At 40.7% G+C, this 20,360-nt stretch overlaps 1 protein-coding gene across 1 annotated transcript in view; it reads left to right on the forward strand.

Moving 5' to 3' along the window:
- The window catches only part of NOL10 (nucleolar protein 10), a 95,506-nt gene that overhangs the window by 18,480 nt on the left and 56,666 nt on the right, over window positions 1–20,360 (forward strand). The window contains exons 9-13 of the mRNA XM_007529836.3: window positions 16–101; window positions 4,098–4,176; window positions 5,940–6,089; window positions 12,521–12,587; window positions 18,009–18,061. Coding sequence (XP_007529898.1) covers window positions 16–101; window positions 4,098–4,176; window positions 5,940–6,089; window positions 12,521–12,587; window positions 18,009–18,061 — 435 coding nt within the window. The remainder of the gene's footprint in view (window positions 1–15; window positions 102–4,097; window positions 4,177–5,939; window positions 6,090–12,520; window positions 12,588–18,008; window positions 18,062–20,360) is intronic.

Here is a 20,360-nt window from a genome sequence, read left to right on the forward strand (position 1 = left end):
TTTTTGTTTATTTAGGGTCGTGTGGAATGCTGGGATCCAAGAACTCGAAATAGAGTTGGCCTGTTGGACTGTGCACTGAGTAGTGTCACAGCAGACTCAGAGTAAGTAGAAATTGACTTGAAGTGTAAATACTCATCAGTTATTGATTTAGACAAGTCTATCAATGTTAATATCAATTGTTAAGGAATGAAATTCTAGGAGGTCTGGGGAGACAACATAATGGTTATGCAAGGCTCTCATGCTTGAGGCTTCAGGATCCCAGGTTCAATCCCTAGAACCACCATATGCCAGAGCTAAGCTGTGCTCTGGTTTTTCTCTCTGTATCTCTCTTTCCAGAGAGAGAGAGAGAGAGAGAGAGAAGGGCTGAAATTCTAAAGACATACTGATCTAAGATTATAGTTTTTATGATTATCTTATACAAAGATCCTTTCCTACAGAAACTCACTGAATGGTAAGCCAGGTGGACTTTCTTTCTAAAGTGCTGCGTAGAGTTCCTTATTTATTTAGTTGTGGAATTTTGTTAAAAATACACTGCAGGAACTTATATTTACAGTTTTATAGAATCTAGTGATAGAACCAGGAGTCTTAATACTTCAGTTAACAGGCAAATAGATGTGCTTTGAATTTCAAGGTAGAGGGCTTTTGATACGTGTTCTTATTTGAAAGTCCTTCATTCAGAACAAAGGTGTGCTGATGATACATAATAAGGGGATGACTACTTCTCCTTGAACTTGAACTACCCCCCTGTCCTTTCTTCACTGACTGGAGTGCCAAGTACTGCACTGTTTGGTACAGATTTCCTGTATTATTACTATCATTGCTAAAAGAAGAAACCAGCGGGGAAAAAATATATTAATATGTCATATGAAAGAAGATAACCCAGAAACTTATTTTATATTTGTTTTATTTTTTATTCTTTGATATTCCTGGGGCCTCATGTATACCAACCTCACCACTCTGGGCCAGTTTTTTCATTCAGATAGAGGGATACAAGACAGAGAGAGAGAGAGAGAGAGAGACAGACACAGACCCACACTCACACTCACAGGCACACCACAGTACCAGAGCTGACCCCAGTGCCATTGTGGTGCTCTGCATGTGATCTACTTACCTTTCCAGCCCAGTTTTTAAACTTTTTTTGATTTTTTTTTTATTAAGATTTTATTTATTGATTGATGAGAAAGATAGGTGGAGAGAGAGAAAGGACCAGACATCACTCTGGTACATGTGCTGCCAGGGCTTGAACTCAGGACCTCACGCTTGAGAGTCAAGCCCTTTATCCACTGCGCCACCTCCTGGACCAGTTTTTAAACTTTTAAAAAATATATTTATTTATTCCCTTTTATTGCCTTGTTATTTATTTATTGTTGTAGTTGTTTTTGATGTCATCATTGTTGGATAGGATAGAGAGAAATGGAGAAAGGAGGGGAAGACAGAGGGGAAGAGAAAGGTAGACACCTGCAGACTTGCTTCACCACCTGTGAAGTGACTCTCCTGCAGGTGGGGAGCCGGGGGCTTGAACCGGTATCTTTATGCCGGTTTTTGTGCTTTGCACCAACTGCGCTTAACCTGCTGCGCTACTGCCTGACTCCCGTTTTTAAACTTTTTTTTTTTCTTTCTCCCTATGAGGTGAGAGGCCTTTTGGACCAGAAGTTGTGGTTTCTTCCTATGAGGTGCTGGTGGAAGGGACATTCTGTCTCGTGCTCTGTCTCTGGCTTGGTTTTTGTCACTCACATGGTTTTTGTCCTCAAGGCCTTATTCTCTTGGGAGTGGTGAGGGCCCTAAATCCACTGCTCCCAGTGTCTATTTTTTTCCTTTCAATTTTTAAATTTTTTAAAAAATTTATTCCCTTTTGTTGCCCGTGTTTTATTGTTGTAGTTATTATTTTTATTGATGTCAATGGTTTTTAAACTCTTTATGCTTTAATTTTTCTATACAAACATTGAACTATTACCTCTGTTATTTGAATGAGTTGGATTTCTGGAAGATAGAGCAAGAGAAAGAAATACAGATATCAGATAGCATCCTTTTTACTAAGTTGTTGCTTCTGGTATTGCTCTTACTGCTATGTGAGAAATATATCCTAGGCTCATAGTCATAATTACTCATCATTCTTTGTTACTTTTGGAGGTGTCAACATGTAAGGGTTAGTTTTAAATTTTAGGTCAACATGTTTAACTTTTTTTAAAAAAAATTTTTTTTGTATTTTAATTATTTATTCCCTTTTGTTGCTTTTGTTGTTGCTTTTTTATTTGTTGTTATTGATGTCATTGTTGGATAGGACAGAGAGAAATGGAGAGAGGAGGGGAAGACAGAGAGGGGGAGAGAAAGATAGACACCTGCAAGACCTGCTTCACCACTTGTGAAGCGACTCCCCTGCAGGTGGGGAGCCAGGGGCTTGAACTGGGATCCTTATGCTGGTCGTTGTGCTTTGTGCCACTTGTGCTTAACCCGCTGCGCTACGCCCGACTCCGATGTTTAACTTTTTAATACATATATATATATATATATATATATATATATATATATATATTTTTTTTTTTTTTTTAAACTACTGTACTGGCTTGTGGTATGGGGAATTGAACTTGGAACTTTGAAGCCTCATTTAGAGTATTTTTTTTTCTTTTTTTCTTTATTAGGAGGAATCTTATTTGAAGTCTCTGCTAAGCATATGCTATCTCCCCCAAACAACATGTTTTAACTTTTTTTTTTTTAATTCTTTATTTGCTGAATAGAGACAGTCAGAAATTGAGAGGGAAGGGGGTGATAGAGAGGGAGAGAGACAGAGAGACACCTGCATCCCTGCTTCACCACTTGTGAAGCTTTCCCCCTGCAGGTGGGGCCCAGGGGCTCGAACCTGGGTTCTTACGCACTGTAATATGTGCGCGCAACCAGTTGTGCCACCACCTGGCCCCAACATGTTTAACTTTTAAGACAGAAATGATTGTGGTCTTACCTGAATGCAAAGATATCTTCATAGACCTAGGAGGTAATGCAGTGATTAGAGCCTTGGACCTAAGAAGATGAAGTCTGATTTCAATCTCTGGCTTCTTGCGCAGCAGATTGGTTCTTAAGTTCTATCCCTCCTGCTCCCTGCTGTGATCTGCCCCCCCCCCCCAATAAATAAGTAAATCTTTAATAACAATGAAAAAATAAAATCATTTCCTGTTAAGGAGGGAGGGGAGTGGGAGTGGCAGGGTGTTTCTATAAATATCTTGAAAAGTCATATTGATCCTTTTCAGTTGGTTTGTATGTTTAGAAACTCGTTTTGTGGGAGTCAGGCAGTAGTGCAGCAGGTTAAGCGCATGTGGCACAAAGCGCAAGGACTGGAGTAAGGATCCAGGTTCGAGCCCCCGGCTCCCCACTTGCAGGGGGAGTCGCTTCACAGGCGGTGAAGCAGGTCTGCAGGTGTCTGTCTTTCTCTCCGCCTCTCTGTCTTCCCCTCCTCTCTCCATTTCTCTCTAATAAGTACAACAATAAAAACAAGGGCAACGAAAAGGAAATAAATAAATATTAACAAAAGAAACTTGTTTTGTAATTACTTTAATAATGTTTCCTACAGCCTTTTTTTAAATCTTTTTTTAAAAAGACTTCTTTTTAAAAATTTTCTTCCTTCCTTCCTTCCTTCCTTCCTTCCTTCCTTCCTTCCTTCCTTCCTTTCTCTCTTTCTTTCTTTCCTTTTGTTGCCCTTGTTTTATTGTTGTAGTTATTGATGTTGTTGTTGGATAGGACAGAGAAAAATGGAGAGGAGGGGAAGGCAGAGAGGGGGAGAGAAAGACAGACACCTGCAGACCTGCTTCACCGCCTGTGAAGCGACTCCCCTGCAGGTGGGGAGCCGGGGGCTCGAACTGGAATCCTTATGCCAGTCCTTGCGCTTAGTGCCACCTGCGCTTGACCTGCTGTGCTACCACCCAACTTCCTTCTTACAGCCTTTTAAGAAGGTAGTTTTTAAAGGTCATTTACATTTACATATAAAGTTTATCCTTTATTTTGATTAAAGAAGTTTGGATATAATTAGTTTTTTAAACTAAAAACTCAAAAAGCTAAGAAGGAGGTTTGGTCATATGCACATAGAATGTGATTATTTTGCCTTTCAGGATAAACAGTTTACCAACAATCTCTGCTTTGAAATTTAATGGCGCCTTGACCATGGCAGTTGGAACATCCACAGGGCAGGTAAATTTGTTTAAGTTGTAAATTTCACACAAGTTTAGTTATATTATGTTACAGAGGTATATATAGTATATATCATGAGAAACATCCACATATTTGTTCACTGTTGGACAGAAAATGAGGCACTGTTACTTTGGCCAGAGCAGAGAGGGCACTCCAGAATACTGTGTTCTTCTAACACCTCAGGAATTGGTTTGAGAGGCTCTTGAGCTGGAGTTTCTGTGGGATGTGCCTTGAGCGTGCTCTTGACTGGTTTAAATAATGCTTTGCCACAGTATGTGGAACAGAGCTCTGTGGTCAGAAAAGCTTAAGATTCTGGAGATTCCTACTCTTGGACATGCACGGTGTATTTAATGACATATTGAAGACTCCGAGAACCCCTGTAGACAAAGAATCACTTGCTTAGTATTTCCACAATATCTTTTTCCCCCAAGGAAGATTACTTTCACTCAACTCCATTAACCCATGTAGTGTGTGACTAGAGTTCAAATGAAATCACTCAGAAGTTTTTTTTTAAATTTATTTCTTTATTGGGGAATTAATGTTTTACATTCAACAGTAAATACAATAGTTTGTACATGCATAACATCCCCCAGTTTCCCATTTAACAATACAACCCCCACTATGTCATTTATCATCCTTCATGGACCTGTATCACTCAGAAGTTTTAATGTTTTCTTTCTTTCCTTTAAGGCAGAACCTTTTTAGTTTACTTTCCTACCAGAATGGGTGAGAGACCTTGCTTCTAGCAGAATTACTGCGTCTCTTCAAAGTTCAGTTAATGTCTAGCTTACCCAGGCTCCTTGTCTCTGATAACAGGGCTTGAAAGAGACTTGCGACCACTCTCTGTGCTGAGTTCCCAAGCTTACTGGCACTGCCTCCATTATGCTTTTTCATTCTTGATTTCTCTCAGTTGTTGTGATAGTACCTGGTGAATAGTAACCCCTCTAAATATATTTACTGGACTAGCAAATAAAAAAAGATTCTTCCCTATAGCTCAGAAGTTTTTAAACTTAGCTAAAAATACCTAAAAATTATCCTTAGTGTTGAATTGAAAAAACATGTCCTCTAGGGTATTTTTTTTTTTTTTTTTTAAATAACTAGAGCACTACTCAGCTCTGGCTTGTGGTGGTGGTGGTGGTGGTGGGGGATTGAACCAGGGACTTCAGAGCCTCAGGCATGAGAGTCTCTCTGTATAACCATTATTCTGTTTCCCCCACCCAAGAGATTTTTTTCTGAGTATTTTTGATATCTAACGTTAGGATCTTTGTCTCCCAGTAAAAACATTCATTAAAAAGATAATGAAGAGGGGGGAGTCTGGCAGTAGCGCAGCGGGCTAAGCGCACTTGGCACAAAGCACAGGGACCAGTGTGAGGATCCTTGTTCGAGTCCCCGGCTCCCCACCTGCAGGGGAGTCGCTTCACAGGCTGTGAAGCAGGTCTGCAGGTGTCTATCTTTCTCTCTCCCTCTCTGTCTTCCCCTCTCGGTTTCTCTTTGTCCTATCCAACAATGACAACAATAATAACTACAACAATTAAACAAGGGCAACAAAAGGGAATAAATCAATATTAAAAAAAGATAATGAAATAAGTAATAGTATTTTTAGTTCTGACTATTACTTTTTGTTTGCAAGTGGAAATTGTTGAATCTTTTGAGAAAAGTCCAGATGCAGTATAAGATTGATATCTTTCAGCCTGAAATAAATGTTGCCTTTTGAAATAAAATATTTAGATTGATTAAATCTAAATAACTTTTTTTCCTTTCAGGTGTTGTTATATGATCTCCGTTCTGATAAGCCTTTGTTAGTTAAAGATCACCAGTATGGACTACCCATTAAGTCAATTCATTTTCAGGATTCACTAGATTTGATTTTGTCTGCAGACTCACGCATTATCAAAATGTGGAATAAGAACACAGTATGTATTTTTTGTTGTTGAAATTTCTTTTTTATTTACATATTTTCCTCATGTTCCTTTTCTTTCTGTTGTCTTTTTTGTTTGTTTTTTTGTTTTTGAAAAAGTGGTGTGTATTTAGTACGGAGCCAGTCATATTCGTATTTTCATCAAGTAGTCACTGCTTTCTTCCTGTTAAGTTTTTTTCTGATATGTTAGCACTGTGTTTTTAATGTTCAGCTAGGTAGAGAATAAATCATTTATTTATTTATTTATTTATTTATTTATTTATTTCAATGGTCAGGATAGAAAGAGAAAGAACCAGACATCACTCTGGTACATGTGCTCCCAGGGATCGAACTCAGGATCTCATGCTTGTGAGTCCAATGTTTTATCCACTGCGCCACCTCCCAGACCATGAGAATGAATCATTGTTTAAAAACTGATCCAAGAGAGCCTCCTACCCCATCTTGAGGGTTTCCAAGAATCTTAGAAAAGTTTTTATGAGCTACTAATTATCTCTTCCTATCACTGTCATTGTACGTCTCAGTTTCAGCCCTGTGCTCTGTCTGAAACAACTGAGCTGTAGACATGACACCACTACAATACTCTTACCATTAGTTATATTTTGATGCTCTCTTTCCTCATTTCCAAGTATCATTTAAAAAGTAACAAAATCATCCATTGCTAGTTTTAATTCGCTTTCTGCCTTTGATTTTAAAATAAACATTTTGGGAGAATTATGAAAAACTAGTTCATCAACTAATCAAGATAAATTCATTTAGTGTAGCAGTTACTTTTAAGGGCTCATTACATTTAATTAAGTACAAACTTAACATCTTTAGTCAAAATGTGTCACTTAAAATTACTCACTTTGGGGTGATAGCATAATGATTATGCAAAGACTCATGCCTGGGGTTCCAAATCCACAGGTCTGATAGACCCACATCACCATAAGGCAGAGCTGAGCAGTGCTCTGGTAACAAAAGAAAAGCCTCACTTTGGAGGCTGGTGAAATAACTTGCTTGAATACAGTGCCTTTTTGCCATAACCTGGCTTTGAGCTCAGCCCTCACCACACTGAAGGAAGCTTTGGTGCTGTGGTCTCTTTCTCTATCTCTCTTTCTACTTAAAATTGTAATAATAATAGTGGTGGTAGCAACAGCATCAGCAGCAGCAGTGACAGTTGTCATTAAGGATTAGTTACTGCAGGACCAGTCCTGGTCTTTCCCATGGAGCCTGCCTGTGCTCTGGCCAGAGAGGCTCCCAGCAGCTTCATCACAGTTCATATTTTCAGAATCCCTGCATGATTGGGCCATCCTTTTGCTTTGAAATTTTCACTTTGTTAATTCACACCTTTACGTATGTTCTTTTCCCCTGTGGGCCTGTTTTGGAGATTCACAGTTGGCCTTTGAAGTATTTTCTCTCTTTTACCCTCATAGTTCATGAAATTCTGCCTATGTCTAGAAGGGGAAGAAGGGCTTCCAGCTTTTCTCAATTCTTGGAAAAATAACCTTGACGATTATCTGGGAAATGATTGTGCAGCTCATGTTGGTTGACTTTGAGTTGGGAGGCTCTTGGAAATTTTCTTTAGAAGATTCATGTTGTCTTAAACCAGAACTTACTCTGTTCTATTTCCGGAAAGCCCAAATGAATTTTTTTTTTCCTCTCTCAAGGTTAACCTAGAAGCTTATTATTTTATTTGCTGATTTTATTTTTGTTTTTTATTTATTTATTTATTTTTAATGATTAATAGGGTGTTGCAAAACTATAAGATTACAGTGTATAATTCAATTTCCTTTGTAGGTGACTCTTTGTTTTTCTCTTGCAGCCTTGAGGATCCTTTCTTTATCCTTATTCCTTTCCATTCTAAGTATGACATGTCTTGGTGTCTTTAGGTCTGGATTAATTCTGTTTGGGACCCTCTGGGCTTCTTGAATCTTTATGTCTTTGATGTTGTCTAGACTAGAGAAGTTTTCAGCTACTATGGCCTGGAAAATGCTTTCTTCCTCTCCTTCTCTTTCTTCCTCTGGTATGCCAATAATGCGTATATTGTTTCTTTTGAAGTCATCCCAGAGGACTCTGTTGTTGTTTTCAGCATCTCTTAATCTCTTTTTGAGATCTCTTACTTCTTTTTTAGTTGTCTCTAATTCATCCTCAATCTTGCTAATTCTGTCTTCAGCCTCATAGATTCTATTCTCTCTGCCCTCTACTGTTTTCTGGAGTTCATCTATTTTGTTGCCCTGCTCTGATACTGTTTTAGCTTGTTCAGCTAGTTGCCTTCTTAGCTCAGCGATTTCAGCTTTCAGCTCTCTAATAACCATGAGATAATTAGAATTTTCTTCCATATTCTCATTTGTTGTTCCTGCATTTCTGATTACAATTTTTTCAAATTCTTTACTCACTCCTGTTATTATTTCCTTAGCTAATGTTTGGATGTTGAACTCGTTTTGTGCTTCACCCTCTGGAGGACTTTTAGCTGGACTCTTGTCCTGGTTCGAGTCTCCAATATTTTTTCTTGTTGTTTTAACCATTTTATATATTATGTTATGAGTTCCCTTTATCAGTACCTTTCAAATTATTGATCACTATTGCCTGGATTGACTTGTGTCTAAGTAAGTTAATTAAAGGGTTCACAGTGGTGGAAGTTAACAGTTTTTTCAATCCCTGAGTTGGAGCTCAGTGGTGTAAAAGCCTCTTTTTTTTTTTTTTTCCTTCCCTGTAGGCTATGGGAGCCTGAGGGCTTTTAAACTATCAATAGGCTTCTCAGCTTAATCACTGACTCCTGACCAAGAGATAAAGCAGGGTGTGGCAGAGATAATCCAGTGGTTATGCAAAGAGACTTTCACAGCCCCTCAGCTATGCCACCGAGGTATAGGTCTTCTCCTGAGTTTCCCGGTTAGATCTCTGTCCCCTGGTGTCCCTCCCCGCCACTGCTCCAGACTCTGAGGGTAGTAGCAATGGAGACTCAGAGTTGCACTTGGTGAGTCTCTGGGGAGTCCTCTCCTCCCTTCAGCTGTCCCCTTGTTGGTGGAGCAGACTGGAGGTGGTCTCTCCACTGATAAACTGCTGAACTGTTAGCAGTCACTTAATCTCTCCTTAGGCTCCTCTCTCCTCTCTGTCACCAGCCACACTTGTTTGTACTCACCGGTGATTTACTGGGTTCCTGTGGTCATTCTAGTCCTGTCTTGTTTCGTCCAGGGTGGTCTCCTTTGGTATTCCTAGTTGATCTGGGAGAGGAGAGGAGAGAAAGCCATCTGCTGCTCTTAGCTCCACCTCCCGAAGTCTCTCTCGTGGTTGTTATTGTTATAGCTGTCGTTGTTGGCTAGGACAGAGAGAAATGGAGAGAGGAGGGGAAGACCGAGGGGGAGAGAAAGACAGACACCTGCAGACCTGCTTCACCGCCTGTGAAGCGACTCCCCTGCAGGTGGGGAGCCGGGATTAGGCGGGTCCTTGAGCTTTGCGCCACGTGCGCTTAACCCGCTGCGCTACCGCCCCCAATAAAATATTTTTAAATCAAATAAAAGTAGGGAGGGGAGATAACATGATTCTGCAAAAAGATTCTGCCTGAGACTCCTCCGAGACACCAAGTGCAGTCCCCAGCCCCACCGTCTGGCCAGAGCTGAGCAGGGCTCTGCGGAAAATAAATAAATAAAATGCGAGTGCCTGGTGCGGCGGGAGGGCGCCCCGCAGACCGACCGCGTGTGGGGGTGACAAAGCGACCCAGGGGAAGACAGGCCGCACGGTGGACACCGGGATGGGGCTAGCAGGGCCGCGGGTCCCAGGCGAGGGGCTGTCAGCGCCTGTCACACGGCCGGGTGAGCCGGGGCGACCGCCCGGGACACGTGGACGCCACATTCAGAGGCCCCCTCAGTACTGTACCAGTCACCAAAATCGAGTGTCCCCATGATTCCAAAGATCACCACAGTTCTCACAAAATCTTAGTATTAATCTATTTTTGAAAGATATGTTTATTTCATGAGGCAGGAAGAGAGAGGGCAGAATGCTGCTCTAGCACATGCAATAGCTGGGGTCAAACCTGGGGCCTCATGCTTTTAAGTACTGCACTCTACTGCTGAGGGACTTCTTCCACTACCAAACTCTAATTTACTTAAAAAATTTTTTTTGACATTATTTATTTATTTATTTATTTATTTTCCCTTTTGTTGCCCTTGTTATTTATCATTGTTGTTATTGATGTCGTTGTTGGATAAGACAGAGAGAAATGGAGAGAGGAGGGGAAGACAGAGAGGGGGTGAGAAAGATAGACACCTGCAGACCTGCTTCACTGCTTGTGAAGTGACTCCACTGCAGGTGGGGAGCCGGGGGCTAGACCGGGATCCTTATGTCGGTCCTTGTGCTTTGCACCACCTGCACTTAACCCGCTGAGCTACACCCGACTCCCAACTCTAATTTACTTTTAAACTGTATTTCTCTCTACTGCAACAAGTGCATTCACTCACGTCTTTAAACCTACACAAAACACCGGTGAGACAGAAGTCCTGCTTGCATTGGCTTTCATCTTCTATGAAGGGAGTAGCTACTATCAGCATGTTTATGCCCTTCTAGACCCTTTTTGATTTTTAATTTTTTAATCATTATTTAATTGATAAAGACAGCCAGAAATTGAGAGGAAGGGGGAGATAGAGAAAGAGACAGAGAGACACCTGCAGCACTGCTTCACCACCTGTGAAGCTTTTCCTCTGCAGGTGGGGACCGGGGCTTGAACCCGGGTCCTTGCACACTGTAACATGTGCACTCAAACAGGTGTGCCACCACCCGGCCCCAATTTCTAGATCCTTTATTGTTGTTTACTTTTCCATCCGTGAATTTGTGTAAACTGCTGGTACCGTTGTGTTTTTGTTCAGTGTTATGGAAATCCATTACCACTTCATTTTTCCTTTCAGCTTCAGTGAGAATTTGAGAGGCTAGGGAGGTAACTGTGTGAGTTTTATTTTTTGTTATGAATTAAGATTTGGCTGGCTTTTCTCACTCAGCATGAAATAATTACCTTCCCTGTGTGTTAATGGTGACCCTTACCCTCTCTGCCATAAAGATATCTAATAATAAATTCATCAGTGCATGCACTGGCAGACATTTTCAACATCAGTTTGGAAATCATTGTACTTTAGATGCTATAATAAGTTGTTATTAAACATTGTTATTTCTTATGACTAAGTACTCCCTCTGACCAACACCCAAATTACTTAGCTTGACCTGCTTTCCCAGTTTATCTTTCTCATTCCCCTTTTCATTCCTGTCTTTTCCTTTTTTTCTCTCTTTTTTTTTTAACACGGCACATTCCCCTACACATTTAAAATAAAAGTGTTGCTAGCCTGTACTGCATAATAGCTCACAGTGTATGCATTGATAATATTTCCATTGATAATTTTCCTATAATTTCCATAATAATTTTGTAAATTATTTTATAGCTACTATCTTATTTGCTACTCTTCCAAGCAATATTATTGTCCTACCATGCTTACCATCTCTCCTGCCTTGGTTTCTTTAAGTACAAGTTTAACTGATGCATTTAACAGGTTATGAGAAATTTTTTAAAGTTGTTGTTGACTTTATTCTAAACTTTAATTTCATTCTTTTACAAATATTTTATTTATTTATTAATGAAAGATAAACTTGAGTACTGCTCAGCTCCGGCTTATGGTGGTGCCGAGGACTGAAAACTTTAATTTCATTCTTCTTTTTTTTTTTTAAATGTCAGACTTTTTTTTCAGTCTATTTTTCTTCCAATTTTCAATCTTTTTATTGTATTTATTATTGAGTAGAGCCAGAGAAATAGGGGAGATGGAGATAGGGAGGGAACGAGACAGAGAGGCACCTGCAGCCCTGCTTCACCACTCGTGAAGCTTTCCCCCTGCAGGTGGGGACCAGGGGCTTGTACCTGCGTCCTTGCGCACTGTAATGTGAGCACTTAACCAGGTGCACCACCACCTGGCCCCTTTCATTTCATTCTTAAACATTTACTACCTTTGAGAGAGCTTTCTGCATGAGGTAGGGAGAGAGATAAGCCAGAACATTGTTGGTTCAGTGAGCACTGAAGTGCAGCCAGGAGCCTCAGGCATGTAAATCTGATGCTCTACCACTTGAGCTATTTTCCTGGAAAACTGAAAGATTTTTTTTCCCCCCCTTTTATGATGTAGGCATGCTCTTCAAAACTTTGTACTTGTTTTCTTGGGCAAGTCTTTTCCTCCTGGACGTCAGTCTTTTTCTCTATTATGAGAGCATTCATTTGATAAAATGAATTAATTCTCTGTAACTTAACTCTGAACCAAACTCCTGTGATTTCACTGAGTTGGTATAATTGATCTACATAGCAGTATGTGGCTGAGTTATGTCTCCAGTGTATCTTGTCTTTGGTTATCTTGTCTTTGATGATCTTGTCCTAGTTGTCTTCTTTTAACCATTTTCACAATTTCTTTTTCTTTACGCTTGTAGGGAAAAATATTTACTTGCCTGGAGCCAGAGCATGATATTAATGATGTCTGTCTCTATCCCAACTCAGGTATGTGACTGTGGGTTATTCATTGAAACGTAGGTAGGCTGAGTTTTATTGGGTCTAAACTCACATTATTTCTTATGGCAAGTTTTGGCTGGATCAGGAAAATTCTTAGATACTGTACTTATTTGAAGAATCAAGAGCAGGAAGTGGCACTGATGATTCAGAAGGCATTCTCAGTGACTCAGTCCTCAGCCAGCCTACTTATTCTATTAGTAGATACTAGTAATGGCATATAGATAGGTGGCAGGTTATGTGCTATTTTGGGGAGTTCTCTAGCTTTCTTAAATGATTAGTAATAGTGTGTGGAAATTGATGTCAGGGATTTGGGGAAGCTGGAGTTGCCAGATACTACACAACGAGCTCAGGAAGCCATGGGTGTTGGTGTAGTCTCTGTTGTTTGCTGCTCAGCAAATTACCTGGCAGTTTCAAGATTTGGCCTTCAAGGCAAATCTCTGAACTATCTGTGGGAATAAGAGAGGAGAACAGTTTTTGTTCTGAAGCAGCGTACTCTGAGGACAAATCTACACTGATAATTTTGATAGACAAGGCAAAGCAGGAAAGTTCTATTTATGTTTCAACAGCATTTTGGTAACATGTTAGGACAGAGACATGTCAGAGAGCAACTAGAGACTAGTTGTTAGAGGTGGGTTTTTTTTTGTTTTTGTTTTGTTTTTTGTGTTGAATTTGTAGTGATAAATGAGGGGGCAGACTGTGGGTTAACCCAGTTGATCGTATATGTTATAATGTACAAGGGCCTGGCTTCAAGCCCCATTCCTTACCTACAGGGGAAAGTTTCATGAGCTGTGAAGTAGTGCTGCAGGTGTCTCTTTTTTTCTCCCTTCTTTATTTCTCCCTGTCTATCCAATAAATAAATGAAATTAAAATAGTTGAAGAAAAGAGGAAAGTTGAAGTGATGAATGAGATTTGGCAGATGGAGTTGAGGGAAGAAGGAACTTGTATAAGAGAGCAAAAGAGAGTTGGGTTATTGGTAACAAGGTACATGTGTCAGTTCACCTGGGGTGAGGCCATGGAATGGATACTTCTAAAGAGTTTCCAGGGGGATTTTGATGGACAGGTTAAGGATCCTCTGCCTATACTCCACTGCCCCACTGCCGCCTGATAATATTAAAAAGCGAAAACATGATCTTTCTCTGACTTGATCCCTCTTTTGCTTCTGATCTCAGCTCAGAATGTCACTTTCTACTCATTTTATTTCAGAACCAACCCACCCTTTACACACACTGCCTTCTGAAAGCATTATCTGCAAAGGTCCTGACTACAGACATTCATTCAGATTGTAATTCCCAAGACTTCCCCACCTGCTTCTCATTCCTATCAGGAGTACCGCAGCTCCGGTACATAATACTCCTCCCTTCCTCAAACAAGGACTACCATAGCCAATAACCCAACTCTCTTTTGCTCTCTTATACAAGTTCCTTCTTCCCTCAACTCCATCTTCTTTTCTTCCATTTTCTTTTTCTTTTTTGCTTGTACTATTTTTAGATCCTTGCTACTTTCCAAAAGGAAAAAAAAAAGATTTCTAGGTCCTTATCATTAGCTTCTCTGTGCTGTGAGGCTTCTGTTACAAAAATGAAGTCACGGAGGTGAAGTCAGGAATAAATTGCATAAGGATGGTGGGGTCCTGGTTAATGCTGAATAATCTGGGCCGAGTCTGAAGATGAGTAAGGCTAGTTGAAACTGAAGTTAGACCATATGTGACAGAGCAACTTGACTGGATTGAGAGAGTCAAACGGTTGGTGGGACGGGAGGAGGAGAAAGAGCCGCCAATTGCATGTGGCCATTGAGAGCTTGCAGTGTGACTAGTGGGCATTGAGATGGACGTGAAGCATAAAATGCACATCAGATTTCAGAAAAAGTTATGAGGTAATAATCATTAGTGGATTTTTAAAAAAATATGGATTACATGTTGAAGTGAAAATATTTTGAATACTAGGTGAGGTGTCCTTTGACCCCCACTTTGCCATTTTTATCTGGTGCCAGAGGTCAAAACCAGGGTCTCAGACACATCCAAAGCAGAAACCCAGCCCCAACCAGTTCCATAGTCTACATAAAGGTCAGCAAGGCCCAGGAGGTGGTTCCATGGATAAAGGTTTGTACTCTCAAGCATGGGGTCTTGAGATCAGTCCCCAGCATTGCATGTGCCAGAGTGATGCTCTGGTTCTCTCTCTTTTTCTCTTACTAATTAATAAATAAACAAATTTTTTTTTTAAAAAAAATGAAGGATTAATAGTATGTAAGCTAAGAATGTTTTTATATTTTAAATGATTGAAAACAGTAGAGGGAAAAATAGTTTGTGACATGTGGACAGTATATGGAATTCAGTTAGTGTTTGGCAACCATAGTTACATGTGAAGACAGCCACACTCATTCATTGCACTGTTTCACTCTCTAAGTTGAACTGTTGTCTGTGGTGGCTTTGCATCACCACTGTGGGCTGCTTGAATAGGAATTAGACTATATGGCTTCCAATCTTAGTCTTTATTCACACTTCACAGAAATAGTTTGTAGTCCTCTTGTCTGCATTACTACTTTTATAGAAATCGAAGGCCATTTTGTCTCTAGCATTTTATTAAAAATTTCAGGGGGCCGGGTGGTGGGGCACCAAGTTAAGCGCACATACATAGTACAAAGCACAAGGACCCACGCAAGGATCTTAGTTTGAGCCCCCGGCCCTCCCACAGGCAGGGGAGTTGCTTCACAAGGTGTGAAGCAAGTCTGCAGGTGTCTGTCTTTCTTTCCTCTCTGTTTAATTTCTCTCTGATCTATTCAACAACAATAGCAATAACAACAACAACAAAAATGGAAAAAATGGTCTCCAGAAGCAGTGGATTTGCAGTGCAGGCACCGAGCCTCAGTGATAACCCTGGAGGCAAAAAAGAAAAAAAGAAAATTAAAAAAAGGAAAAAATTTCAAATAGAAAAGTTGAAAATGCAGTAAGGTAGGGGCCAGATAGTGGCCCACCTGACTGAGAGCACATGTTACAATGTGCAAGGACTCAGGTTCGAGCTCCCAGACCCCACCTGTTAAGGGGAAAGCTTTGTGAGTGGTGAAACAGTGCTGCTTGTCTGTCTGTCTGTCTGTCTATCTATCTAGACACACACACACACACACACACACACACACACACACACATATCCCTTTCTCCCCTTCCCTCTTGATTTCTGTCTCTGTTCAATAAATAAATAAATATAGGGAATTGGGCAGTAGTGCAGCAGGTTAAGCGCAGGTGGTGCAAAGCACAAAGACTGGCGTAAGGATCCTGGTTTGAGCTCCCAGCTCTCCACCTGCAGGGGAGTCATTTCACTAGTGGTGAAGCAGGTCTGCAGGTGTCTTTCTCTCTCCCTCTCTGTCTTCCCCTTCTCTCCATTTCTTTCTGCCCTGTCCAACAACGACGACATCAACAACAACAACAACTACAACAATAAAAAAAAACAAGGGTAACAAAAGGGAAAAGTAAATAAAATAAATTTAAAAAATGAAAAAATAAAAATTAAATTAAAAAAAAAGAACATTCTCTTACACTGGGCCAGTTGGGTGAGTGTGAGCACTCTGCTAGGTGAACACCAAGTCACTTTTGCTTCTTTTTTATAAAGTACTCTTTTGTGAAAAGTTAACATTTTCACAGTGATGTTTTGGACATAAGAATGACTATTACTGATAGACAACTTATATGAGGTTGTTCAAATACAAAAATAGGGTGTGTTGGTGGGTAGTGGTGAGTTCCAAACACAAAAATGATCCACTTAGTTTATTTCAAGATAAGGTCAGGATTGCGTGCTCAGGATACCGCTAGCTCAGTAAGAGGTGTTCTCCGGTGCCTCCTTGGGGTTTGATCCTGAATCGTGGCTGATTCATCTGCTTTGTTATCTTTTCCTTTGCTTTACCACGCCTTTTCCCTTAAACACTGCTCTTGATATTTTGTGCTTAATCACGATGAGCTTATTCATATGTTGGAAAAGCTAAACCATCCTCTCTCTTCTCACTTACTCATTTTGGAGTAATTAAAGCCGAATCATGATTACTGTTCTGTAATATTTTCCTAATGCGAAGAAGACTGCTCAGCATATTGAGAAATGGCTCCGCCTTCCTGGCTCCCCTTCCGCTCCTGCTCTTGTTGCTCATTGAGCGGCGCTGCGTTGGCATCTGCTCAGCGCATCAGGGCTCACCAGAAGCAGTACTATTGAAAACTTTGGTGTGTTCAACTGGGGTGTCCGGACCGCACCCCGGACATGTGGAATCAGGCTCCCCAATTTCACAGTCACTGGGAGAGATAAATGAAGATGGACTTCCGGCTTAGGAAAACAGATTTTGGGGGGTTGGGAAAAAAAAAAAAAAGGAAAACAGATTTTAGGCTTAGTACAGATTGGCCTAGTAAGGGCTGTTAGATTATGTATAGGCTTTTTTTGGTATAGTTACAAAGAAACCATTTTGTTTTCAGTTTAAGTGTGAAGTTTAATCCAAATATAAGGATCTACTTTGCGGTGATATTTTGTGAGGAATACTTTACTCTGCTTTATCAGTTCCTAATTAGTAGAAGGAATAGATTTATTTATTTATTTATTTATTTAATTTATTGCCATAGCATTGTTTAATCTCTGACTTGTGGTGTGGGGGATTGAACCAGGGACTTAGGGGCCTCAGGCATGTGAGTCTTTACATAACCATTATGCTATCTTCCCCCACCCAGGAAGAAGACTTATTAACTTCTATGTTATTACTATAAGTAGTGTACCTAAACTGTGTTTTATTTGCCTGATACTTATAATGTTCTTCCTTAAAAATTGATACAGTGTTAAGTGAGATGAGCCAAACAGAGTTTGGAACTTAAGAAACAAGGACAGTAAGGGAAAACATAAAGTGAAACTTGGACTGGGTGTGGTATGCTGCACCAAAGCAGAGCACTCTGGGGCCAGTGAGAAAGGGATGGAATGGAGGGGTATTGGGGTTCTGGTACATGATTGTACCTAGGTTGGGCGAGAGCATGTCTTGTGGACATCTATCATGAGGAGATGAGAACTTAACACCTGTGTGCCAACAGCTGTACTATAGCCCATTAATCCCCAAGGAAGTGGAAAAGAAAATACAGGCTTTACGTAGACCTGAATACTTTATGGTGGTGGGAGTTGCTCCTGTACTTAGCTAGTTGAAACAGAGCATTCACATCTGCAATAAGTGGCCTCTCTGACAGCTTAAGATGCCCTTAAAGTGCCCCCCAAATAGAGTGAGAACAAAATCCATCTGCCTTCTGGGGTGCCCAGCTTTGAGGCCCAGCTCATCTACAGAAAGCCTGGTTCTGATCACTTGTTGAAGAATTTCAAAATGTAAAATAAATAGAAAAGGTATGTTTTTCTTCTCCCCTGTCCCAGCCCCTTTGTTCACATTGCTCATTGTATTTACTTATAGGCATGCTGCTAACTGCCAATGAAACCCCCAAGATGGGCATCTATTATATTCCGGTAAGTAGTCTCCTTAGGGGGACAACAGAGAAAAATAGGACAAGCCGAGAGAGAGATTTTGTTTTTATCTGGATGTTTTTATCTGGAGACTGGGCCTGCACATGGCTGTGTGACTACGCTCGGCGGGCTTACTAGTAGCTTCGCACTGCTTCTCGGAAGCAGTGAGTTCATGCTGACCCAGATTCTCTTATGAGAGACTTCTTAGTATCGCATTACATAGACATCAGCAGTCAATATTTATTCAGACTGAAGCCTCCCCACCTTTTCTTTTTTTATTTACAGTAGGAAAGAAACCTAGAAGTAGAAAACATAGTACAAAATTGAGTTTTAGTGACTCTTAGTTACTTACTGGTCAGTAAACATCTCCCTCTTCCGTGACCTGGGGAGAAAGGTGTACGATTGAAGATCATAACTTGATGGGCTTGAACCTTGTCAGCTTCCTTTTCTGTCTTTGACTGCCACCTCCCTTCCACCCTCCAAGACTCACTGCTTATGTATTCCTGTTCTTTCTTTCCTTTTCTTTCTTCCTTTCCTTTTCTTTCTTTCTTTCTTTTTTTTTTTAATTTAAGAAAGGAGACATTAACAAAACCATAGAATAAGGGGGGTACAGTTCCTCACAATTCCCATAATCCGATCTCCATATCCCACCCCCTCCCCTGATAGCCTTCCCATTCTCTGTCTCTCTGGGAGTATGGATCCAGGGTCGTTGTGGGTTGCACAGGGTGGAAGGTCTGGCTTCTGTAACTGCTTCCCCGCTAAACATGGGCATTGACTGGTCGATCCATACTCCCAGTCTGCCTCTCTCTTTCCCTAGCTCTGGGGAAGTGGAGCTCCAGTACACGTTGATGGGGTCGTCTGTCCAGGGAAGTCTGGTCAGCATCTTGCTGGCATCCGGAACCTGGTGGCTGAAAAGAGAGTTAACATACAAAGCCAAACAAATTGTTGAACAATCATGGACCTAAAGACTGGAATAGTGCAGATGAAGTGTTGGGGGGTATTCCCTGCATGCTCTTGTGTACTTCTGCTTTCAGGTATATATTTTTCCCTAGTTTATGGGTGCGCGTAAACCTATGTTCTATCTCAGGGGACCTGGACTATATCTAGGTTTGGGGACTTTATTGGGGAGTGGAACACCTGGAACGGAATTAGAGAATACTATGAAAGGAAAGGTCTCACCCGAGTGATGAAGCTGAAGGGTTGTCATTCCACACCTGAAGTCTCTGGTCACAGTCTGACGTGAAACATGTTGGGGTGGCACTCGTTGTGTTGATTAGATTTTGATCCGCGGATGCAATATTATTTGATTTGAATTGAAAGCAGCATGCAGGAAAGTGGGCCCCACCCTAAGGTTCCAGGACTGGGGGAAATATAGGCTCTATAGTGGAAATGTGAGGTTCCTGTTGTCTTAGGGTTCAGGAAGACAATGGATAGTTATTGTTATCATCCAAGACTCACTGCTTATGTATTCCTGTTGGTTTCACCATCTTTCCTTTTCTTAATTTGTTCCATATATGTATGTTTATTGAGTTTCAGGGTATGTGCCTGGCAAAATTTTATATGCAAGCAATATTATGTATAGCATACTGCCCCTTTCCTCAAGGAGTTCGTTGTGAAGGAATAAAAGAGAGAAAGAAGGCAATTTTAGTTTTGTCTCTCTGTCTTTGTCTCTAACTCTAAATACATAGATTAACTTGGGGTTGGGAAGGTGGTTCAATGTTCTGTGCATACATGATGCCCTGGTCATTCCTCAGAACCACATTTAAAGTTAGAAAAAGAACAGTATGCATGAAACCAAGGGAAGATGAGTAATCTGAGACAGTGTGGAGGGCTGCACCACAGAGTTTGCTTAGTAGAGGAAAAATAAAGGCTACAGAGCCCCATGTGTACAGTTGGGGAGGAGAAATTCTGGAAACTTCCACGAACCTGTCATATTGTGGCCGTTGGTATAGAACTGGAGGATTGTTACAGTTTTAGGTCGGCTTGGGAATTGGTTGGATGTGGGAGTCAGGAAGAATGAAGAAATGAAATCAGGAGCCTGGATTCTGCTTGTGTAAATGTATAGACAGGGAGACCATTTTTTGAGTTGGGGAAGAGGTAGAGGAATATTCAAAATTGTCCTCCCCCTCCAAATTATTTTCCTTCTGGTACTGTAGCCTATGTTTTACAAAATAGCCTTTTAAAATATCCAGCATATAACATTTGTGATTATGCAAGTAATGCATGCCCATTCCTGTTTATTCCAGGTACTCGACAATATTAGAAAAATAATAACCTCCCATTCCCACCTTGATAATATTAT

Source organism: Erinaceus europaeus, chromosome 3, assembly GCF_950295315.1.
Source record: "Erinaceus europaeus chromosome 3, mEriEur2.1, whole genome shotgun sequence".
NCBI classification, from domain to species: Eukaryota; Metazoa; Chordata; class Mammalia; order Eulipotyphla; family Erinaceidae; genus Erinaceus; species Erinaceus europaeus.